This window comes from Gymnogyps californianus, chromosome 10 (genome assembly GCF_018139145.2).
Source record: "Gymnogyps californianus isolate 813 chromosome 10, ASM1813914v2, whole genome shotgun sequence".
Taxonomy (NCBI): domain Eukaryota; kingdom Metazoa; phylum Chordata; class Aves; order Accipitriformes; family Cathartidae; genus Gymnogyps; species Gymnogyps californianus.
Window position 1 is genome coordinate 3,140,410 of NC_059480.1, and position 22,479 is coordinate 3,162,888.

At 44.6% G+C, this 22,479-nt stretch overlaps 1 protein-coding gene across 2 annotated transcripts in view; it reads left to right on the plus strand.

Moving 5' to 3' along the window:
* The window catches only part of DGKD (diacylglycerol kinase delta), a 60,069-nt gene extending 38,459 nt beyond the window's left edge, over positions 1-21,610 (plus strand). Inside the window, exons 10-30 of one of the 2 annotated variants that reach the window (XM_050902250.1) lie at positions 937-1,045; positions 1,824-1,963; positions 2,708-2,792; positions 3,359-3,453; positions 3,553-3,652; positions 3,807-4,080; positions 5,957-6,118; positions 6,902-7,030; positions 8,022-8,118; positions 9,060-9,170; positions 9,941-10,037; positions 10,809-10,916; positions 11,521-11,634; positions 12,045-12,179; positions 15,073-15,224; positions 16,011-16,122; positions 16,289-16,381; positions 16,752-16,871; positions 17,210-17,327; positions 18,583-18,713; positions 19,864-21,610. In XM_050902250.1, coding sequence (XP_050758207.1) covers positions 937-1,045; positions 1,824-1,963; positions 2,708-2,792; positions 3,359-3,453; positions 3,553-3,652; positions 3,807-4,080; positions 5,957-6,118; positions 6,902-7,030; positions 8,022-8,118; positions 9,060-9,170; positions 9,941-10,037; positions 10,809-10,916; positions 11,521-11,634; positions 12,045-12,179; positions 15,073-15,224; positions 16,011-16,122; positions 16,289-16,381; positions 16,752-16,871; positions 17,210-17,327; positions 18,583-18,713; positions 19,864-19,953 — 2,572 coding nt within the window. In that variant the 3' untranslated portion in view covers positions 19,954-21,610. The remainder of the gene's footprint in view (positions 1-936; positions 1,046-1,823; positions 1,964-2,707; positions 2,793-3,358; positions 3,454-3,552; positions 3,653-3,806; positions 4,081-5,956; positions 6,119-6,901; positions 7,031-8,021; positions 8,119-9,059; positions 9,171-9,940; positions 10,038-10,808; positions 10,917-11,520; positions 11,635-12,044; positions 12,180-15,072; positions 15,225-16,010; positions 16,123-16,288; positions 16,382-16,751; positions 16,872-17,209; positions 17,328-18,582; positions 18,714-19,863) is intronic. The other variant, XM_050902251.1, reaches the window with a different exon arrangement.
* Positions 21,611-22,479: the final 869 nt, after the last annotated feature.

Here is a 22,479-nt window from a genome sequence, read left to right on the forward strand (position 1 = left end):
TAAAACAGCTGCTCTTGTATGCTTTCTTAAAAAGGAAAGGATAGTACAGGGTAAAGGCTGCTTCTTGATAATTTAAATATTCTCAGCTGGTGCCAGTCAAACTGTACCGTAAGATGTTGTCATTTCTGATAGCCGTTTTTTATGTGTCAACAGTGCTTGAAGAAATAGGGATTTCATGTACTAGAGCAAATCCTGTTTAGGTAATAATAAAAAAATGAATATGTACAAAACCAAAATAAAAGCAGGCAGTAGTTCTGGAAGATGTTCAGTAAGAAGCACGGTTTCAAACAGCTTAAGGAGGGGTTGTTTTTAATATTCTGGAAAGAGTGAATAGAGAAATTCACACTTGTCTTGCTGGTGAGTTTGCCTGCCTGCAGGACAGACAAGGCGCCAGAGCATTGATTTATGTTGCTTTCCCAGAAGAAGGACTAAAGCTCGTGAGGCTTTACATCCTCTTACAGTTGTCTGCTTACTGAATCACTGCATAAAGTTCCCACTCTTCAAGCTTTGCTTTAATTGGTGTGGCCTTGAGTGCGAAGGCAGTGACATCAGAGCACTCCAAACAGTGACAAATAACTAGTGTTAGACTGAACGCAGCAAATCTGCAAAAAGGAATTAGTTCAATGGATAATCAGCTATCACATGCTTGTTTCCTCTTCTATTCAGACAAAAGTGCCCTGCTTTAGTCAGGAGTATGTCTGGGACATATTTCTGTAGTGAATAGCCATTGTAAATTGCTTAGCTGTATTTACAATTCCTTATTTATAGTTATTTTAATTCATCTGTAATCTGATAGTGGCCCGTATTCATTGCGAAATCAGAGCCTACTTTAAGCAGGTTTGCCATGTTTATTACCTAGATTGGAGTTGTTTATCATTTCTTTCTGTAACAGTTGATTGTTCTTCCCTCTTGCTTTTTTCTTTCACTTCTCCATAGTTTACGCTTATTCCAGAAATTTGACACTTTCCGGATTCTAGTTTGCGGTGGGGACGGAAGTGTTGGCTGGGTTCTCTCCGAAATTGATAGCCTCAATCTTCACAAGCAGGTACCTGCCCAAAGAGCTTGGTTGGATGAAAGAATGAAGTAATAACAACAGCATGAGTTGAAGAGGACTTTCTTTGATCATACAGATGTAGTTTGCCCCAGCACTGAAGCCGCTGAAAGCTTACCACAGCAGTGTTCTTGCAGTAGTTTTCTGCAAGAAGCAGTACTGGACTAGTTCATTATTCCTATCTCCAGTGCTCCTCCACAACTCCCTCTTACAAGATCCAGCTTTTGGAGTAGCTCTGAGTTACTCCTGCTCCATTGCCAGCAGAGACTTAGACTCAGAAAGGGCTGCAGTTAGAAAACTGGGTATTCCGCAAGGGTTATGCTCCTCATCTATTCCCTTTAATTCTCGTGGTGTAGTTTCTGAGTCTTGGGATAGACAGAAACTGCATTGGAGTAGAGGCATCATACAGTGTTTAATTAGTTTCCATTTTGTCTTGCAGATGTCTATACTGATTTTAGAGAAAAAGCAATAGCACCACCTGATGGTTAAATAAATACATCTGTAGAAGGGGTTACTTTTAGCAAGGTGCTTCTCGAGATGGTAGCTGTAATACGCTCCTCTCAATTAACAACTTAAAAGTAGAGGAAATTTTTCCTTACTTTTGCATCCTTTTCTGGCTGTTTTCCCCATCCAATTACTTTCTCCTCGCCCTGGGACTGGCTGTTTCTCAATGACTGGTCTGTGTAAGGAATCAGTCATGTTACTTGTGGCTGCTTGTGGCTTGTGTTTTCCCATTTGAATATCAGTTTTGGTTTCCTTTTCTCTAATGCAGTGCCAGCTGGGAGTGCTGCCCTTGGGAACAGGGAATGACCTTGCCCGTGTGTTAGGCTGGGGGTCTGCTTGTGATGATGATACCCAGCTCCCGCAGATCCTGGAGAAGCTGGAGAGGGCCAGTACTAAAATGCTGGACAGGTGAGTAACCATCACTGGCATCCTCCCCTGGTCAAGAGTTGTGTGAAAATATCTTTCCAGGAGAACTGGGCAGTTCTTGTCTCTGCCCAGCTGCTGGACTTCTTACTAATGCCAGTTAACATTTTTTCTTTGATAATCCTGTGTCACCCTTTAGCAACAAAAAGTGGTCTGGCTTTCTATGTCACTGCTGCAGAATAGTAATGAGTGAAATTGTCTGATGCCCAGTGTCCTCTCTTGTGTTCCAGAGTTCTCATCAATTGAATTTGTCAGCCTCACAGTCATGATTTATCTTTTTAAGCTAATTTTTTTTCTTGGTAAATTTGAACCAATTTATCTTGAGTTTGGCTTAGAAATGAAAGCTGAATGCAGAACTGGACGTCTTTACCCCCTAGTATTGATATTGCCTGTATATCTTTGTACATTTAAAAATGCTTTTTGTCTTTAGAGTTGCATCTTGGCATCTGTTACGTTGAATCAAGTAATGCCCATAGAATTTCTGTGAGAGAGGGAAGAAGTACAGAGAAGTTCCTTGTGCTGTAGGATACTTGTTCATAGTGTCATCCTTCCCTCTTCCCCCAGTTCAGCCCCTCTGCAGTTCTGTTGCAACTCTGTGGCTTCCTTACATCAGTCATGCCCCTGCCAAAGTGCAGTTTGTTCTTTGAGGTTCTAACCTGTTATGTCCTTTGGATAAAGGAGGAAATCATCTGCCTTGTAGTGACAAGTATGATGCCTCCTTTTCAACAGGTGGAGCATCATGGTGTATGAAACCAAACTCCCTCGCCAGGCCTCCACTTCCACAGTCACTGAAGATTTCAGTGAGGATTCTGAGGTACCTCGCGAGATGCAGAGGGCAGGGGACAGGGAACAGCAGCCTCAGAACGGATGAGATAGGAGGCAGTGGTTGAGCTCAAATGGAGCAGGCCTCAGCCATGACTTGGGTGTAACAGGAGCTGCAAAGATCCGGGGGCTTTAAGTCAATGAAGTGTTATGGAGAACGATGGAGGTTGGGTTACCAGAGTCAACAACCATAATGAGGGATGAGAAGAAGATGCTTTGGAACAGGACAGAGAGGAAATAATTGACTTTTATTTGCTGTTATGACATCAAGTTGTTGAAATTGTGGAAAGCTGCATAGCAGTCATAAAAAACCAGTTTTAGATCCACAGTTGATCAGAGACTCTTAAGAACTGCACTGCTGATGATTTCTAGGTTCAGAATTAGTTTCTTCATCAGATTCAGGTCTTCAGTGAGTAACTGAGCCCTGGGCCACAGAACTTTTCCAGGACAAAAAAAACCTGTAGAATGACAAGTACTCTCTGGGGAGCCAGGGATACACAGCATATGTTGTAATGTTGGGAAGCAGCACCGCAGTGGCTTGTTTCTGACTGTCACCAGGTGCAGAAGATTCTCTTCTATGAAGACTCTGTGGCTGCTCATTTGTCCAAAATTTTGACTTCTGACCAACACTCAGTGGTCATCTCCTCAGCCAAGTGAGTACTTAGAGGATAACTGCTCTAAATGAAAGTTGCACTGTGAAAAACATGAGACGATCCTTGCATGACTTTGTTTTCCTTACCTTGTTTGTCTAGGGTGCTTTGTGAGACAGTGAAGGATTTTGTGGCTCGAGTAGGGAAAGCCTATGAGAAGGCAACGGAAAGCTCAGAGGAATCAGAGGTCATGGCCAGGAAGGTAAAATTGGACAAATTGTTTGGGTTTCTACTTCTGAAGTGGAAAACTGCTCTGTTTTCAGAGAACTAGGACAGCAGCAGTTCAGCAAGCACTAAAAGAATGAGCTACCCAGTCTACTGTTAGTTCTGCTCAAATGTTCTTCTTCGCCTTGTAGTGCTCCGTCCTGAAGGAGAAGCTGGATTCATTGCTGAAGACACTGAATGATGAATCTCAAGCATCTTCATCTCTGCCAAACCCTCCTCCCACCATTGCAGAGGAAACCGAAGATGGTGATGGGTCAGGCAGTGCTTGTGATTCTTCTAGCGACCGATCGGTGGGCTCGTCATGTACTGCACGGCCCCAGATATTTCGTCCCCGAGAACAGCTCATGTTGAGAGCCAACAGCTTGAAAAAAGCCATTCGTCAGATAATAGAGCATGCAGAAAAAGGTAACCTGTTAGGAGTCCTGCTTGTGACTTGTTACAGGCTCTTGGAGAAGTATAAATTTCCTTTATTCCAGAAGGGAGTAGGGTTCTTTATTAAAAACAGCTTTCCTGAGCTAGAGAAGCTATTCGGTAAGCTTGGCTATTTGGTTTCAGTATCATCTCTGCCAAGCCCACCTGTTTGAAACATTGCTTGGTAAATGAGCCTGAAGTTCAAGGTGTGTTCTCTCCCATAGGGCTGGTTTAGGAAGTTACTACCCTCCCACACTCTGTTCATTTGCATTTCCTGTCTATCCCCACCCATACCACAGTTGTGTCAGTGCAACTGTTTGTGTGGCCTTGCTGTAAAACAGATCTGAAAATACTTGGGAAGAAAGTATTTTAAGTATTTTAACTTGGATTGTTTCAGAAATCTCTTTATAGTAGAGCCCAGCAAAACAGTGCATTGGTACAACTGCAAGAGAGGGCAGGAACTTCTTAAACTAGCTTTGTCACTGGGAAAATATTATAATACTGCACCTTGATGCAAATCAATTCTGTTCCCGTGTTAACTTCCTAGGCAGGTGACCCTCTTCTCCACATCTTGACCCTTATCTCCCTTCAGCCACTCACACCCATAGCTCAAAGTTTCATTTCCTTTGAAAGGTGTCAGTCTCCCAGATGTTAGTCATAAACTCAGTGGTTTAACTTAGACCAAAGGAAGTACTTAACAGCTTATTTCTGGAGAGAAAAGCATTGAAGTTGCAGGTGTGGCATCCGTGCACACCTAAACGTGCGCTATGAACAGCTATGTAGTAAGTTACAGATCATTGCAATGTTGCTTGGATTTCCAGCACTGCAATATTCTATACAACCTATCCTGAAGGTGAAGTTATATGAGATGATGGAGACTGAGCGAACAGCCTGCTCCTGGTGAAGTAGAGGTCTTGACCTCACTGCTGCCCCACTTTACTGCTGCTTATCTTATGCCAATTTGATGTTTGTTGGAGTTCTTTTGGAGCCCAACCAATTTGCTTAATCCAGCAAAAAGAGTTTATATTTCTGCTGGGCTAGTGGGTTGGATTGCCTTGTGGATAGTTTTGATGAACTTCAGAGTCAGCACAAGGGAGGGGAAGAGACTGAAAGAAGCGGGGCTCATTGCCCTGCAGAGGCAGTGGGCTGGTAGATCAGCTCAGGGCTGTTCTCGGAGCTGTGCCCTGTGAGCGGCTGCTGGGGAGGAAGGCCTATTGATTACATGCAAAGGAAGTTTTGATTTCTTTAGGCAACATGCTAGCATTTAATTCTTACCAACTCTTGGGCAAACTCCAGTTACATTTTGAATGTATTTGTTCAGCTTCTCCAAACTGTTTTTCTTCTTCCAAAGTATGTAATCTGATTCTTTCCTTTGTTTGTATTGTTTTTTAACAACTGCTGTTTTCTTCCTCCTGATTATATGTGTCTAAGCGCCCTTTTCTAGTGGCTTACCGTATTGCCCCAGTACAGATTAAGCAAACAGAAAATTCATTAAATTTATCATTTAATATCCATCTGGTTAGAATTTCTGGCAACATCTAAATGCAAATAAGTGGAAGCCCATCACCTGTAGCACAGTTTACATCTCAGGAAGCCTGAGTGCCTGTAGCATTAAAGGTGGGCACTTCTATTTAGAGCCTCACTGCTAAAGAGCTCAGCAAAGAAAACAGGAGGGTAAGCCAGCCCAGTTCCAAATGCTCTCCAGAGTGTAGTTCAGACAAATGGTATAGGAAAGCTTTTTGTTATTCCTGTTCTTTCCTTTAAGGAATCAGGGCCTTTAAAGTCCCATCCTGTTGTTATTTACATCAGTGGGAGGTGTTCCTTGCTAGAAGAGCTGTGAGGCACTCACCTACTTTCTCTCTTCTTACAGCTGTAGATGAGCAGAATGCCCAGACCCAGGAGCAAGAGGGCTTCCTCCTTAGTCTCTCAGCCTCAGAAGAGGGCAAGGAGCTGAGGAACGAGGACAAAATCTCCCTGCAGTCATCACACAGCAGCAGCTATGGAGTGTCCAAAGGGAGGAGCCAGCGGAAAGGTACTGCTCCTGGGCTGCCACCATGCAGATCTTGCCTGCGAATTATGATTCTGTTAGTTGTAAAAAGTGAGGGAGGTGTTACATGTATTACCTTCCAAGTTCTGTTTGTCTCTAATTTTTTAATAATTGCTCTTCAGATGCCAGGCCTTGCATGTTTCTGTGCTCTAGCCTGTGCATCATACACCCCACTTTTTGCTACATCTCTGATGGGTGGTCCGTGATCTTACCACATGGAGCCTAGGATTCAGAAATTTTCTTGCACCTTAGCCAGTAATCTTGGTTCTCTTGGCTTTCAGTGTTTGGGCAAGGATGGTCTTGAGCATTTTTCATGTCATCTACCTGATGACATTTCCCTGTAAGTCCCTGCCATCCTTTGCAGATGACGGAGAATGGAAGCCAGTTTGTTTTAATAGCTGTGTTATGTGAGTAATTTGTTAGAGATCCCTGATCACTGCAAATATATTTGGAACTTATCTGAGTATTGGTTGGGAGCCAAATACCCTGACTGTTGTGCTGCTGGCACCAGCTTTTTCTCATCTCCATTTCTAATATTTGCATGTGGCATTTTGGTACCTCCAATCTGTGAGGTTTTCTGGCTGCGCATATGCCACATCTCTGTCTCTTAATGACTGGTTCTGTCAACTCTTTGTCTAATGGTGACTAGAGTGTTTTGCTGTTGAGTGATTCCTAACCCAGTCTTGCTGCTTGGGCTGTGCTGCTATGTGCTGGTCTGAATCACAGCGTTATGTTTGTCAATAGCCATGTTTGTTTTGTGTTTTACAGTGTCCAAGTCTCCTTGTGAAAGACTAATAAACAAAGGAAGTTTGTCGCTGGGCAGCTCTGCATCTCTTCCTCCCCAGACAGGAAACCGGGACAACTTGCCAATGCTGAACACAAAAATCCTCTACCCAAGTAAGTGTAATACCCACCACTTCCCACTGAGGCAGCCAGCTGGAGTATGGGTGACAGCAGCGCAGGCTGCAGTCTACACATGAAAATGTGAAATTGTCCTGCCTGATGTCCTTTTGTGCAGGGTCCACTTGGAGAGAAATCCCTTTGTGGATAACTTTCCACTAGGGCTGAAAAGTGGAGACTTGGAGGGAGCTGTAATAGTTTGCAGTTTGTAGCTGAGACCTAGACACAGATTTTTACTAACACTGTGCAGTGGCAGTATTTAGATGCCAATTACAAGGAGATACTGAGCTCGAAGTAACCTTGAGAAGGCTGGCACAATGCTGCTGAGAGAGGTTTCTGAAGAGTGGCAGCCATAGACTGGGAGCAGCAGTCACTTCATGTGAAGGCTGAAGTCACTGGAGGTGCACAGACCCAGCAGAATTCCCAACTCGCACATCTTGTGTAGCAAATTCTCCCCATCACTGTGGTGCTGTCCTTCCACCTCTTCCCCCAAATTACTTGTTCAGATTGTTTCTTCTGGAAGCAGGTAATTTCCTTTCTCTCTAACAAAGCTACTGTTTGTGGGTCACCAGCTAATAATTTAAGAAGCAGGAGGCAGTAATTCTTGAGCAACTTGGAGAATAACTTCAGTCCGACTCCTCTCTCTCTACTCATTGAGGCAAGGACGTTGCATGTCTCACCCTGGAACAAAAAAGCTACTGCAATGAATACACTCCTATTTCCCATTTCCATGTGTCTGTACAACTGTGCTGCTGGCCTTAGGTGATACCTTGTCAATCAAAAACCCTGCAGGCAGCACCAGAAACCCTTCTCCTTATCGAGAGAGCTAAGCCTTCTGGAGTGGAAGAAAGCACTATTGCAATTTGCTTTCCACGGTGAATGACAAGAGTTAATATATTCTGCCCTGTCATCTTGTCTCTGAGATCGAAGTTACCTGTTTTCTGCTTGTTATTAATCACACTCTTCCCTGTGGTCAATTTTCCTACAGATATCCGTGCTGGCATGTCTGGTTCTTTGCCTGGGAGCTCTGTCATCAGCCGATTGTTGATCCATGCTGATCCCTTTAACTCTGAGCCTGAAAATCTGTGAGTATGCCCAGGAGGTTGAAGGGAGGGAGTGGGCATTTCCAAATGGACCTCAGCAGAGAAGCAGATTAGTTTCTAGAGCTAAATAATGGACTGCAGCAGCCCAGGGTTATGTAAATGAATTCATACGCTGGGTGCTAGTGAGGATCAGCTTATGTAGTTATATGTGCAGTGACACATCTGACTCATGGTAGAAGATTTTTAGGTTTTAGGTGAGAATGAAATCTCGATCAGTCTGCTTCCTAGACTCTCAGATGACACTGGCTTCCACTTAGTAGACAGTAACCTGTGGGGGAATCACTACCCTTACAGCATGGAGGCCCAAGAAAGGTCATGGGCAGGCCACAACAGGGGAGGCAGTTGGGAAGGACGAGGTGAAGACTTTCTCAGGCTGTTTCTGCTAAACTGTTTAACAGTAAAAATCTAATGATACAGACTTTTTAAGTTTTTTTCATGGGGTTCAGTGCCCCTGAGATGAGTAGCTGACACTTTTGAGCTCATTTGTCAGACTCTCTGTAGGTAGCACCATATATATATATATATACACACATATATAAAAGCAACTAGCATTGCTAAGGTTTTGTGAGACCTTTTACACAACGCCAGTGACCAGCATCATAGCTCTTTGTAAATGAAATGTACGCTTCTGAGTATGTTTCTGTGGCAAGGGGAGAATTCCTCTGCAAATCTTGCGGCTGTGAAGTCTTACAGACACAGGCTGCAGGCCAGGGACCTCTGCTCATCAGTAGCTACTTTTATGGTATTCCTTGTGGGTTTTAGGCAGTTCCCAGCAGTGCTTATCAGAGCACGTTTGCATACAGCCTTCTTGTTCTTCACCTTTTTATGCAAGAGAATTATGAAGTGACCAGAGGGGGCCTGTGAGATGTATACCAAATGGTACGTAGACTTACGAATGGGAGTTTTGTTCTTCTGTCCGGCAGTGAATGTTACACAGAGAAGTGTGTCATGAATAATTACTTTGGAATTGGGCTGGATGCAAAGATTTCTTTGGACTTCAACAACAAACGTGATGAGCACCCAGAGAAATGCAGGTGGGATTGGCTTTGGCTGACCATTGGATACTGCCAGAAGTGACTGAAACCACTTTATGTTTCTGTGCGGTTTTGAAGCTGATTGTGTACAAGTGTGATGAATAGGTATACTGTCAATCTTGTCTGCGTAATCCTCCTTCAAGGCTTGAAGTCATGATGGAGGAGATAAGTTACTGATTTATTACTGATCCGTTACGCTGTTGTGGGTAGTATAAGATCTTTGAGTAGCTACGTTGGTGTGGATTTAGTGCATTGGTTCTATTTACTTCATGATCTCACTCACAGATTTTTCTCCTGGGCTTGCTATTTAGCTATGAGAGAAGCACATCTCAGCTCTAAATGCCACAGAGGCTGACTTTGGCCTTGATTCTAACTTAATATAAACCACAGGTTTTGGCCTTTTGAATACCTGGGCAGCTACAGGATGCTCTGTGTAGCCTGGGATTGGTGCATTTGCTATACTTGAGCTAATACAGCAAAACATTGTTGATGTCCTGGTGTATGAGATTGACAAGTTCCGTGCCAGGGGGTTCTGCATGTGTTTCTGGTAGTGTGTGTTACTCAGTCATCCTCAATTCCCACCTGACGTTTATTTAAAGGGGAATAGTTTCCTGGCACAAACGATGACCATTTTGAGTGCTTTACCCTTTTGGAAGCAAAGCACCTTTGTGTTTTAGGACGTAGGAGGTACCATTTCAAGGTGGGGTTTTTTTCCTTCTAAGTGAAAAGGTAAATGCCTATGCTATTTCTCTTTTGATTTTCCCCCACAGAAGTCGTACTAAAAACATGATGTGGTACGGAGTATTGGGGACCAAGGAACTGCTACACAGAACGTATAAAAACCTGGAGCAGAAAGTCTTGCTGGAGGTGAGGAATTAGCATGCCCTTCTGTTGCTAAAACTGGGATGCCTAATTGCGTCTCTTTCAGACACTTTGACTTTGGCATGGTGATTCTACTTGGTGACATTAGGATGTTTCCCTTGCCTGCCTGATAAAATATACTTGATGTATCTCACCCTGAGCTAGCTAAAAGTGGCTTTTGCTGGTTCTGGAAGATAACTTGTATTCTCGCCCTGTAAGGGAAGTGTCATCCTGCTGGAAAGTATTAGCTGTCCCCAACTCAGTATTCAGCATAAATAAGATTGGTGTGTTATATGTGGTATCTCATGTGAACACCACATTTTAGATAGTAGGTGCAGTGGAAAGCTCTTAATTTAACTACGCTACAATGTGCATCAAACTGGAAAAGAAATATTCTTGTATGGGCCACGTACAGCATAAACCGTAGCTTGCAGGAGGAGACCCTCATCATAGCAGATGGCGTAGGTGTTTCAGAAGTTTTATTCCCCTTTCTGGAGGAATAAACCGAGAGGCTTTGCCAAGCCTCTCAGGTGTGCCCTATTCCTCTTTGGGGAAAAGAAGCAACACTATTCCTCTAAAACCACCCTCTGCCAGAGGAGCGGTGGTTCATGAGACACGAATGGATATATTCTACTCCATTAGGTCAAGAATAAACTGCAAGAAACCTGGATTAATTTATTATTAAGCTGCGCAGGCTTAGTTCTTAGAGGATGTGCTCTGGCAGGAGGGGCTCTCTCCTGCTGCGCTGAGAATAATGTTGCCTTCTTTTCTGTGCAGTGCGATGGGAGGCCAATCCCTTTGCCCAGTCTCCAGGGAATTGCAGTACTCAACATTCCCAGCTATGCAGGAGGCACCAACTTCTGGGGGGGAACCAAGGAAGATGATGTGAGTATTCTCTAAGGCAATCCAGTAAATGTTTTTACTTACTGTTGCTTTTGAAGTCATAGCCCCTGAGAATAGTGCTTGGAAGAAGAGGACAAGGGGCCTATCTGCATGTACTTTCTCTGTGAAGTGGCTAGGATACTGAAATCCAGTCTTCAGCAGCTTTGCACCCAAGCAGTCTGTAGTGATTCAGAAAAAATACAGGTACTGTCCTGAGCATTTGGACTTCCAGGAAGTGCTTTAGATTGACGTTCTCCCCTCAGACTGCCTGAGAAGTAAAGCCCTTTGAAGCTAAAGGGAGGTAGATCCAGTCAGAAACATAGTATTATTTGAGATGAAGTGCCTACTCTCATAAGAATAATTATTGCCTTGTAGCCTTCAGTCTTTGTGTGAGCTGCCATTGGAAGCACAGTGGGAATATCAAGGCTCCTTTTTCTCTCTCCTAGCTCATGGCAAATCTTCACCTTCTAGCCTCATTGTTAATTTTATACAGATTAAAAAGCACAATTGAAAGCCATCCCCCAAATCTTCACCAATAGGGGGTAAAGGAAGCCTCTCCAACAGAGCTGTCTGTCAACTGAATTCTCTTTCCCTTGTATCTGGCTAGACATTTACAGCCCCCTCCTTTGACGACAAGATTTTGGAGGTGGTAGCAGTGTTTGGTAGCATGCAGATGGCAGTGTCACGAGTGATAAACCTACAGCATCACCGGATTGCACAGGTATCAGTTGCTTTTGTGAGCTCTTCTTGCCTCCCCCATCTCCAGTGTGTGAAGTTTATGCCAATTTCAGTCAGTAAAGCCCTCCTTTGTGCTCTCTCTTGTACATGGAAGGAGCATCCACCAGGGCTGAAAATGAGCATGTCCAGGGGCAATTTGGGCATGGAATTGTTTGCTAGTGTTCATCGTGGTAGGAGTTAGACCAGCAATTCAAATACAGATTTGTAGTCCAAAGGCACAGCAAATGGTCCCTGCCGCACAAGGGCGAGGCGTGCCCTGCCACCCAGGCATGTGTGCCTCTAGTAGCGCCGAAGCTACAGTACCTGGGGAAGTGCTTTGGAAAGAGAGAGAATGTCTCATGCTTTTGGAAAACCAACATTTTAGAGCTCCTCTGATGCAATCATTTCTTGCAGTGTCGAACAGTGAAGATAGCAATCCTGGGAGAAGAGGGAGTTCCCGTGCAAGTCGATGGAGAAGCCTGGATCCAGCCTCCGGGTTACATATGGATTGTTCATAAGAACAGAGCACAGACCCTCACCCGAGACAGGGTAAGAGCAGCCTTGTGTACACTATGTAGTACACACGTGTTTCGATGTCACATACTCCTGGAGAGCGTGGCAGTGGCCACACATGAAAGCTTATCTTTGTGAATGTAAGAAGCATATTTTGCTACACACCATAAAACTTTTTGGAAAGAACATGATTAAACTTGCATTCACCACTTGGGAAATCGCATAAATAAGGTTGTTTATGCAAGCTTATTTTGCTTCCTTTTCTAGGTGCCTTGTGACAGCGTTTCTTAACACACTTGCATGCTGTTTTTCCCACAGGATGCCTGCCTCACTGCGTGCTGTGGATTGTCTAGATTCAGCTGTTCAATATTTTAATTTCTCATTATTGTTCAATATCTGGCTTCTACCTCGTTGACCCACTAAAGCAGTATCTTACGCCTTCTTCAGCAGTGTGTATCTGTCTCATCTCATAATTTTCAAATATATCTGATGAGTACCAGCACATAAGGAAGTGTCCTTGCTGTTTTACTGTATTGCTGAATGGTGGTAAGCCAAAGGAAAGGATAAAGGCCTTGCTGTGGCACAAACAGGCTTTATGGTTCCTCCCAACTCTGTAACTGTCCATGCATAATCAGTTCGGTTGATAGCAGCTCTTAATACTTTCCAGCCTAACGCCCCTTTACCCAGCTTCCAGAGCAAATTGAAGTCCTCTGCAAAGGACTCACCTGCTGAATAACAAGAAAAGAGAGAACAACGAAGAGGAAAAAGGGAAAGCAGCCTGATACAGGCCTGAGGCACATTGCCTGGCAGGAAGTTACAAGTATGATGATATGAAAAGAAAGCAAAGGTGGGCGTACAAAGCCCCTGTCATGGTAGGACAGTGCAATACCCAAGACCCCTTGAGCTGTGAGAGAACAGTGGGTATTGATCATAGAATGGTTTGGGTTGGAAGGGACCTTTAAAGGTCATCTAGTCCAACCCCCCTGCAATGAGCAGGGACATCTTCAGCTAGATCAGGTTGCTCAGAGCCCCATCCAACCTGGTCTTGAATGTTTCTTGGGAGGGGGCATCTACAGCCTCTCTGGGCAACCTGTTCCAGTGTTCCACCACCCTCATCATAAAAAATTTCTTCCTTATATCTAGTCTGAATCTACCCTGTTTTAGTTTAAAACCATTACCCCTTGTCCTATCACCCCTTGATGGAAATGTGGAGAGGAGGCAGGAATAGTGCACGCCGTCTTTCCTGGAGAGTAAGAGAGCTTCTGCAGTGTCGCACTGAGACTTGGAGGGGGGGTGACTGAAGGAGATAGCACAGAGAGCAAGGGGGAACAGGATTCCTGCTGTAAAGGTGGGAGGGAGGAAAAGAGAGGCAACCTACGTGTGGGTATGGTGGGAAAGGTAGGGTGAAGCAAAAGAGGTAGAGAGGACACACAAGTCCCTAGTGAGTGTGCTGTGTGTGTTGGGCCATCTGAAGCCGTGGCTATGATTGTGCCATCCCACTCCTCATTGCCTGCAGACCCGGTTTTGCAGGCATGGAATTGCCGCTGAGGAAAAGGTTCCAGTTTTGCAGAGCAGCATTCAGCTTTGGTCTTCACCGTGGGCTTATCCTTATTTTTCCTGCTGTCCTTTGATCATTGTTGCACACCCCTTCCTTCACAGAGCAAATCTGTCCTATGCAGTAGATGAAGTAGGGTCCTCTCATCACGTGTGACCCTGTACCTTTAATAGCATTTTTAAATGTCATTTGGGATATTTAGTTTCCTAAACTGAAGATGGAAGAACTGAAATTCCCTCATGTGGCCTCATCTGGACCACTGAAGAGTCATCAGCAGGGTTGAGATCAGCAGGTAGCTTGCACTGAGCTGACAAGAGCCTGGTTTTGTCCTGTATGAGGAGCAGTAGGGGAAGGGAATGCTTTACCACAGGGCTTCACAGGTATTGGCAGACGCAGGAGAATGGCGTGTCCCCAGAACCTTGGGTCGTTCCCAAAGGCAGTTGGGTTCTAGTGGACACTGGCTTTTCTGCTCCATCGGTCTCCTCTCTCTACCCTTAGTCCTGTGCTCCTTACCTAGTCTGTACTCATCTCATTTGACTGCCCAGGCCCAGGATCCATGACTACCATTTTCTTCCCCTTTCACATCCACCCATCACAGTCAATCTCCTTTCCTTTTCTGGCTCCCCAAATGCTGATTTTTTTTTTTTTTTCTTCCATGAAAACTTCGCACCCCTGCTTGTTGTCCTCATCTTCTTCTCTGAATTATTCTACCTATTTCAATCTTCCCCTCCCATAGTCCCTTGTCTTGTCTAACCTTCTCTCTTGCCATTTCTTGCACTCATTAATCCGTCTCTCCTGGCCCTGAGGCTTTGTGTGTCAGTTTTCATTCTCACCATATCCAATTTTCATCCTTCTGCATTGGATCTGTTTTGCTTCTTCCTGTACTACTAGCTGTTGCCAGCAGGAATATCAGTACGGGTGCAGGTGGGACAGGTCCTAGCTCTGAGTTCAGCTGCTTGTCCCACCAGTTACTGCAGAAGCCCAGTTTATTTCCAGATAATGAGGAGCCTTGAACATTTTTAATCTCCAGCTCTGAGATGTCACAGTAATGCTGAAGTGTAGAGGCAATATAGCTACTCAAAGAAAAGGCTGCCACCAGTAGGGAATTGGTGGACTTTGCTAATCTGGCTCTCAGAATTGGCCTAGCAATTTTGACTAAAACTAGGCTTAAGCAAAAATTAAGCCAAGGCAAGCATGTGGCATGGAAAACTTCAGCCCAGACAGCTAGTTAGCAAAGTTACAAGCAGCTGAACGACTGGGTCCTGCGATGAAGAGTGGCTATACCAGATCTACATGTTTTACAGGCATAGGCACAGCCATTGTTTTTATAGGAGCTTTACAAGGTATCTTATAGTTTGCTTACTGTGTTTTTAGGCATTTGAGAGCACCCTGAAGTCCTGGGAGGACAAACAGAAGTGTGAGTTGTCCCGACCATCCTCTTTCTCTCTGCAACCAGAGATCATGTCTGAAGAAGAATCCACCCAGATCAACCAGTTCGGTCAAGCTGCAGGTGCTCTGATCCACAGGTGGGACTCAATTTGCTTTTGCTGAATAGAGCCCTCCTTTGGTGCCTGAAATTCTTGTCCTACTCCCTGTTTCTGGAGATGTTTCTGTTCACTCTTATCTTCTGCAGTGCTGGTCCATGTTACTGGAGGTAACATTGTTCATTATGCACTGTCCCAGCTGCACGAGGACTGAAGTCGAATAAACTTTCTTAGGTCATTCTGAACAAAAAATGTTACTTTCATGAGCAAACATGGATCCTTTAATCCTGGAAGAACCCTTTATCTTTGAATATCAATGATTTTTATCAGAAATGAAACAAAGGCCTCTCTAGGAGCTCAGATGACAAGTTGGGTTCTTATAACCCTGATGCCCAGCAGAGATTTCTGGAAGAAGTCACTGTATGCTCACCTGCTCATCCTTTAGTTGGGTGTTCAGCTCCTTGGTCTGAGCCTCTGAGGGAAAATTCCCGGAGTCACATCAGAGAAGTGTTAATTAAACTGCCATATGTGCAGCTGCCTTTCACATCACTATGGCCATACTAAAATGTCTAGGTCGTATTTCAAACTGATCCCAGCTTGTGTGCAGAATTGCATATGCACCTGGAGTTGTGCATGTGAAATCTGCCTTGCTTTGCCTATGCATGCTCACTACAGCAGGGAGAATTGCCCTGCTTTGCCAGAGGCTGTGCCCCTCCCATGCTTTATCCCTGCTCTTGTCACCCAGATGGGTATTAAAAGGAGATACCCAGTCAGAAAAGATCTCCTGCTTTGAGCATATGCTGATGCAATCTGTAATTCTCTCTTTAGCATTCGGGAAATAGCCCAATCCTATCAGGACATGGAACAGGAGCTTGCCCATGCTGTCAATGCCAGCTCCAAGTCTATGGATAAAGTCTACGCTAAATCCAAGTCTACAGAGGTACTTCACTCATTTGGCATCTCCCATTTTGTCCTTGTTCCATAGCTCTTGGTTTTCCTTTCTGACTGACCAAAAGTAGGCCTTGCTTGTCTAAGACTTCTTCCTTTTGACTGCTCGGACCTCTGCATTTCCAGGCTTAATTTGCGCATGAATTGCTTCCCTGCAGGGTCTGAACTGCAGCCTTGTGGTAGAGATGGTGAATAATGTCAAAGCCCTGCATAATGAGACAGACCTGCTGCTGGCGGGCAAGATGGCGCTGGTAAGAAGCACAAAGCAGGAGTAAAGCAGCCACTCACTTTCTCTCCCCTCCTACTGTTGCCTTGGCAAGCAACATTTTGCTGGTCTTGGTATTCTTTGTCTTTGTAACAAGTCAGTTTACATGTTATCATCCAGGAATTAGGATGGTGTTGCTACATAGGCATGATGAGCAGTCAAGCTAGCTTGTGTGGAGTTTGGAGCTCAGAAAGGATGAAAATCGTTAACTTGGTAATGTCTGGGCAGAGTGCCTGCTGTGCACTTCCTTTTAAAAGGAGGAACTGCTTTGTTAGCTAGGAGTTTCAAGGCAAGGGCCTGCGTGTGTGTTCCACTGTATGGCTTTTAACTCTGCTTTGCTTCCATTTCTGATCCAGCAATTAGATCCTCCACAGAAGGAGCAGCTCCAAGCAGCCCTGGCAGACATGGACCTCCAGCTGAGGAAACTGGCAGACATCCCTTGGCTGTGGCAGCTTATGGAGCCCTGTGATGAGGAGGTGAGGAGGACCAAGGCTGTATTTCCCTAGCTGTTCTCTTTTTCACTAGTTGACTGTGAGTGTTTGACTTCCTGTGAATACACAACTGATGTGAGAAAAACTAATTAAGAAGGAAACTTGACTCCCTAGGGCTAAAGAAAGTAATTTCCTGCTAAGGTCCCTTGCCTGACATGCGATCAACTTTCTCTGTTTCCTTTCCTGTCTTGATCAGAATGAGTTTAGAGGTTTTTTTCCTCTCTTACAAGGTCATGGAGCTGAGCTTGACCGTACTTGTTGCTCTTGGTCCGTTCCAATCAATTTATGACTGTTTGCCTGATTTTCCCTTTTTGTTCTTACAGAACCAGATGCTGGATTATTCTAAACGCAGCCGCAGTGGCAAATTCCGGCTGGTGACCAAGTTTAAAAAGGAGAAGAACAACAAAAATAAGGAGACTCATAGTAGCATGGGATTGCCGGGTACCAAGTCTGCTCATTCATTGTGTCTCTCTGTCACACCAGTGTGGTCACACCACTACCTGTTCTCTGTCTGTCTGTTTCCTATCACATCCTCTCCTTCTTCTGTTTCACGTGTATCTGCCTTTTCTTGGAGGTCTAGTCTGTCTTTTTCACATGGCAAAATAGCTTATTGCTGCGTTCTGTCTAAGTCATGATCCCCCGGTTCTACGCAAATATTCCTGAGCAGAAACAGGAGGTACCCTCTGAAGCATTCTGCCTACATCCAGACATTTTCAGGGGTGTTTTAGGGGGTGCTTAGTGAAGTGAATTTGAGGATTTTGGCATTTTAGGTATCAAAACGACTGTGGGGCTCAAGTCCGCATAACTCCAGTCTTTTCACTGCTAGTTCTCTGTGATACGGTTAATGATGTTTTTCTCATTGATTCACCCTCAGGCTTTAATCAAGTTTCATGTCTAATTGGCTGGGGATGAGCATCACCACAGGTGCACCCTGACCTTTAATCCCACTGGTCAGTAGATAAAAACTGGCCATGAATCAACAAATTGCCATTCAAGACACTTTCTCTCCAATTGGGTTAGTTGATTTTTGGTTTATATTCTCCTTACGAAGACTTTCTTCTTCTAAAATTCAGAAGTACTACCTGTTCTGTGGGCTCCTGGGTCCTGTCCTCTGCCATGAAATTGTGGATACATCTCCTTCTGTCTGACAGGCTGGTGCTCATTCATTGCCTCCCAGAACTTGGAAACTTTATTTTTCTCTTATTTAGAGGCTGTGCAAGAAGGTGGAAGTCTAAACTCTTCCTCTCTCCCTCAGACCTGGGGGAGAGAGGTTGCCATGTTGTTTACTGAGCACAGGTCTTGTGCATAATAGCAAACTAATTTGTGCTTGATTCTCCACGATATATTTTACGACTCTGTTGTTTTGTAAGCAGGGCAATATCACTGAATTTACTCTCTTTAAACATGGGGGTAAACTTTAAAAAGCATATCCAGTCCCATCAAAACAACCATGCACTTCCTCCTGGCTTTACTGCAGGTAGCCTCTGCTTAAGAGAACAGCTCTTAACTTTCTCTGCCCTACTTCCTTTGTTTGAGACTGTAGGTCGTGCTATCAGTCCTTGCCCTCCCCTTGGTTTGAGGCTGTGGTACTGCTTGCCCTCCTTCTCTGGCACTGAGTGCTGATGGTGTCCTCATCTCTCACTGTCTTCTGGGATTCTGGGTACTCAATGCACTCCTGCTTTTCCATCTCTAACAGTTCACCTCTGGGGAACGGAGGAGGTTGCGGCCTGGCTTGAGCATCTCAGTCTTTGTGAGTATAAGGATATCTTCATCCGGCATGACGTCCGGGGCTCTGAGCTCCTGCACCTCGAGCGGAGGGACCTCAAGGTACTTTCATGATCGGCTCATGAGAAATAGCCAGCTGCATCTGCATGACCTTCTGTGCTGAATGTGCTTGGAAATGGTCTGCCCATTGTTCATTCCACATGCCTTGGCAAGATGAACAGGTTCATTGCGGCCTCATTTTATTTTCTCACCATTTCAGGTCACCTGATTTTTAATAGCAGGGAGGTAGAACAGCTAGTTGAGAGACCAGCTGTCCAATTCTGCCACAGCTTCCTAGAGATGTAATACAGTCCAGATTGCAGATTGTGTTCTTGAGATCTCTGATTTTAATGATGGAATGGAAGTTTTCAACTTCTCAGCTCCCGTACCATCTTTGCAGAACGTGCTGTGATTGGGAAAATTTGGTTCTTATGTTGTAGTCACTGGACAAACAGATCATCGCACTTCTTTGTTACAAGAAAAAAAATCATTGTGGTCTTTGATGAGGCTGCTAGATGGAGAGGATCTTTTTAAATAGTGCTTAGTAACCACATTGCACAACTTTGCATCTCCTCACCAGGAGATGCTTTCTCCAGAGAAAAACTGAAAGTGGTGGTTCTTTGCATGTGCGTGCAAGAGACTTGCGTCATCATTCTGGTGACTTGCATATGGCAGAAAAATACTTTGTTGTAAAGTAGTGCATGGCATTTGTTGAATGCCTCTTGGATCTTCATTTGTGATTTTGACCATCTTCCTGTTATGAGGTTTGCTGTAATCTGTTTAGCTGATTCCTCTGCATGCCACCCAGCTACAGCCTGTGTTTTGTTGCATGGTACCCGAATGTTCACACATTTATTTGATGTGACTGGTTGGTTCTTCCTGCATGTTTTGGCTACTAGCTTAGGTCCTTGAGATCTGTGTGCTCTTTCTGTTCTCTTGCTTTGGCCTTTAACAGTCAAAGCAATTTGCATTTCTGGCGAATGGTCTGTAGTTGTTTCTCCCTGTTGCTCTGTGCCTGTTCATTACCGTGTCATGCTCTGATAGCTTTTTGACACATGGTTTGAGGTTCCATATATAACCATCAGGTTTGTGATCTTTCTGGTTGGTTTCCTTCTCTCTTTGTAACTGGCTGACTAGTTTGTAACCATTGCTTGGCCACCTGCAATTTTCCCCCTGCCTTTCTCCTAAGGTAAGGTTTTCTCTTTTCTTCCAGGACCTGGGTGTGACCAAAGTGGGTCACATGAAGAGGATACTGCACGGGATCAAGGAGCTGAGCCGGAGTACTCCTGCCAGCGAGGTTTAGCCTCTGTTTTCACAGCCTGTGTCTACCATTCCCCCTAACTGCACAGCAGTCACCTCACAGAGCAGATGTGCTCAGAACTGTCTCTACTGAACAGCCAAACTGTAGCTGTTCAGAGCTCGTATCAACCAAGCATGGTGCTACCTTTTTTCCTGTGGGGTACGGCTGCATCCAGTCGAGAGGCACCTTATCTGCGGTCAGGCAGAGCCTCCCGGAAGAGAACTCACTTGCTGTTTGAAGAACCATGTCCTCCGACGTGGGAAGTTCTGGTTCCAGTGACAGTGCAGGACTCCTGAGAATTGCAACACAGCTACCTTTACTGGATAACTTCATCACAGTAGAATTATTCAGGGCAAAAGATATATTGGCCAGTCTTAGTTCAGGAGCATCTGACAGTCTTTTCAGACCCAAAACTTTCCCACTCATCTGTGCGTCACACCTGTATCTTACAGCATTTAAGTGGGACAAAGCTTGTCCTTGTGTCTTACTAATCCCTTTTTAATGCACCTGTAGTTGCATGCGATTTGCATCAGAAATTCAAAGCCAGTACAGACCTCTTGCCGATGAATACCCAGTGATTCTCACTTATGCCTTGCAACAAACAATGCACATGGTTCAAACAGTGGTTCGCACCAGCTTGCGGGGTCTTCCGCTGGGCCTGGCTCTCCTCTTCCAGCCAATGGCAATGGTACAACCTTTAGGTTTTCAGGCATCACAAACAATTGTTCAGAAGTTCCTGGCAGTCAGAAAAGACAAAATTCTGGAGAGCCAAAAGATTACAGGAGATCGGCTCTGACATTCCCCCTTCTGAATTCATCTTCAGGAGAGCAAATGAAAGGGAGAGGACACTAACTAGCTGTTTGGGCTGTGCAAGAAATGTAATGTAATGGAGTGAGATATGGAACAATTTGCTCTGTCTTGGTGAGGGGAGCAGCATGACTGGCAACAGCCAGGAGCGGCTTCCTGCCCATTTAGTGCCACCTTCGTGGCCACAGACAGCAGAGCTGGTTTTTTACTTCAACTTGCAGTGCAGGAAACTATTCCTGTCACAAAAGATACGATTTATCTGTAGTACTTGCATCTTTCCACTGTCTTGGTTCTAGTGGCTTTTCCACCTTGCTTCTCTCTCTTGCTGCCTTGCTCCTTCACTGCAAGGTGGATATCAAAAGATTAGAGTGGCTCAGTCCTCCTGGGTTGTACCCCTGAGAGAGCTATCCTGTGCTGTCAAACATCAGGGCTCCTGTAAGAGCACTGAGGGAAGGAGGATTGTTATTGAACAGATGAGCATCGTAATGAAAACTGGAGTATGTTGGTAAATTGCCTTTGGTACCACCAGCAGTGGAGCGTGGAAAAATTAGTGCCTCTCAGTCAGAGTTCCTAGACGGCCTTCAAATTTCCACTGTATTGTCTGATCCCAGTCGGGTGACTGTTAAAGCCCGAAGACCAGCATGCATAATTATATTGCCATGTTTATCACTGCGAAGGGAATTCGGGAACATTCAGTGCTGTAAAGCTGGAGAAACAGCAGGAATTTTTAATTACTTTGTCATTTTGTATGTATTTATTTTTTTTATTATTACAGAGTGGCACCTGTCTGGCTATGGCTGCAGACAGAAAAATGGCCACATATACAGTGGCATAAAAGATAATTTCCTGAGGACATCATTCTTCTTTGTTATTTGTAAGGATTTTATCAAATTGACATCAGCTCTCTAGTCTAGCAACAGTCAGTCAAGTTATTTTATGTAAAGACTTGTCAGCTTAAAAAGGTTATGGGCTGATTTCATGCTGGGCAAACTCCATTGCATTCTTTAAGATTTCACCAAGGATTAGTCTGACTCTCCCTATCTGTTTTTAACTAGTTGTCATTCACCCACGTTTCCTCTCAGCCTAGCAAGTGACAAGGTTTGCTCATGAGAAGTTAACAGAAGACTAAACGTGCTTGATCCAGCTAGCAAAATTTCTGGTATAAATACTGTGGGGACTGAGCAAGAAATATGTTCAGCTTTGCCTTGAATTTGTTTCTCCTATCTTTACATTGGCGATTGCTTCCATAGCTATATTTTTTATCAGTACAGCCCCCCCCGACTGTATAGAATTCCTGAGGTATCAGATGGGTAAGAATTGTAGACATACTGTATTTTCCCACTTGCTTGTTGAGGCACAGAGCAGCGTCTGCATGAGAATGAGGAGAAACCTCCACTAAGGAGAGCTCTAGGATGCAGCCATCCTCACTGGTGACAGTAAGGTGCAGCCCACTGCCTGTCCCCAGGAGTGTGCATGGTTAGGACATTCGTGTGCCTGCCCAGGAGAGCGCAGCAGAGAGCACAAGGCAGGTGAGAACTCTGGAGAAGAGGTGAGATCTGTGTTTGTTCCTGTACATGGTGAAGGAGCTGTTCTTGCTGTGAAGTTTCTCCAGGCAACCTCATGGTTAAAGATGCATAAACAATATGCACTTGCCTTGCTTGCATAATTCCTGGGGGATTAAATTCTTGCCTCAATAGAAACAGCTCCTCTCTACTCTTCCTG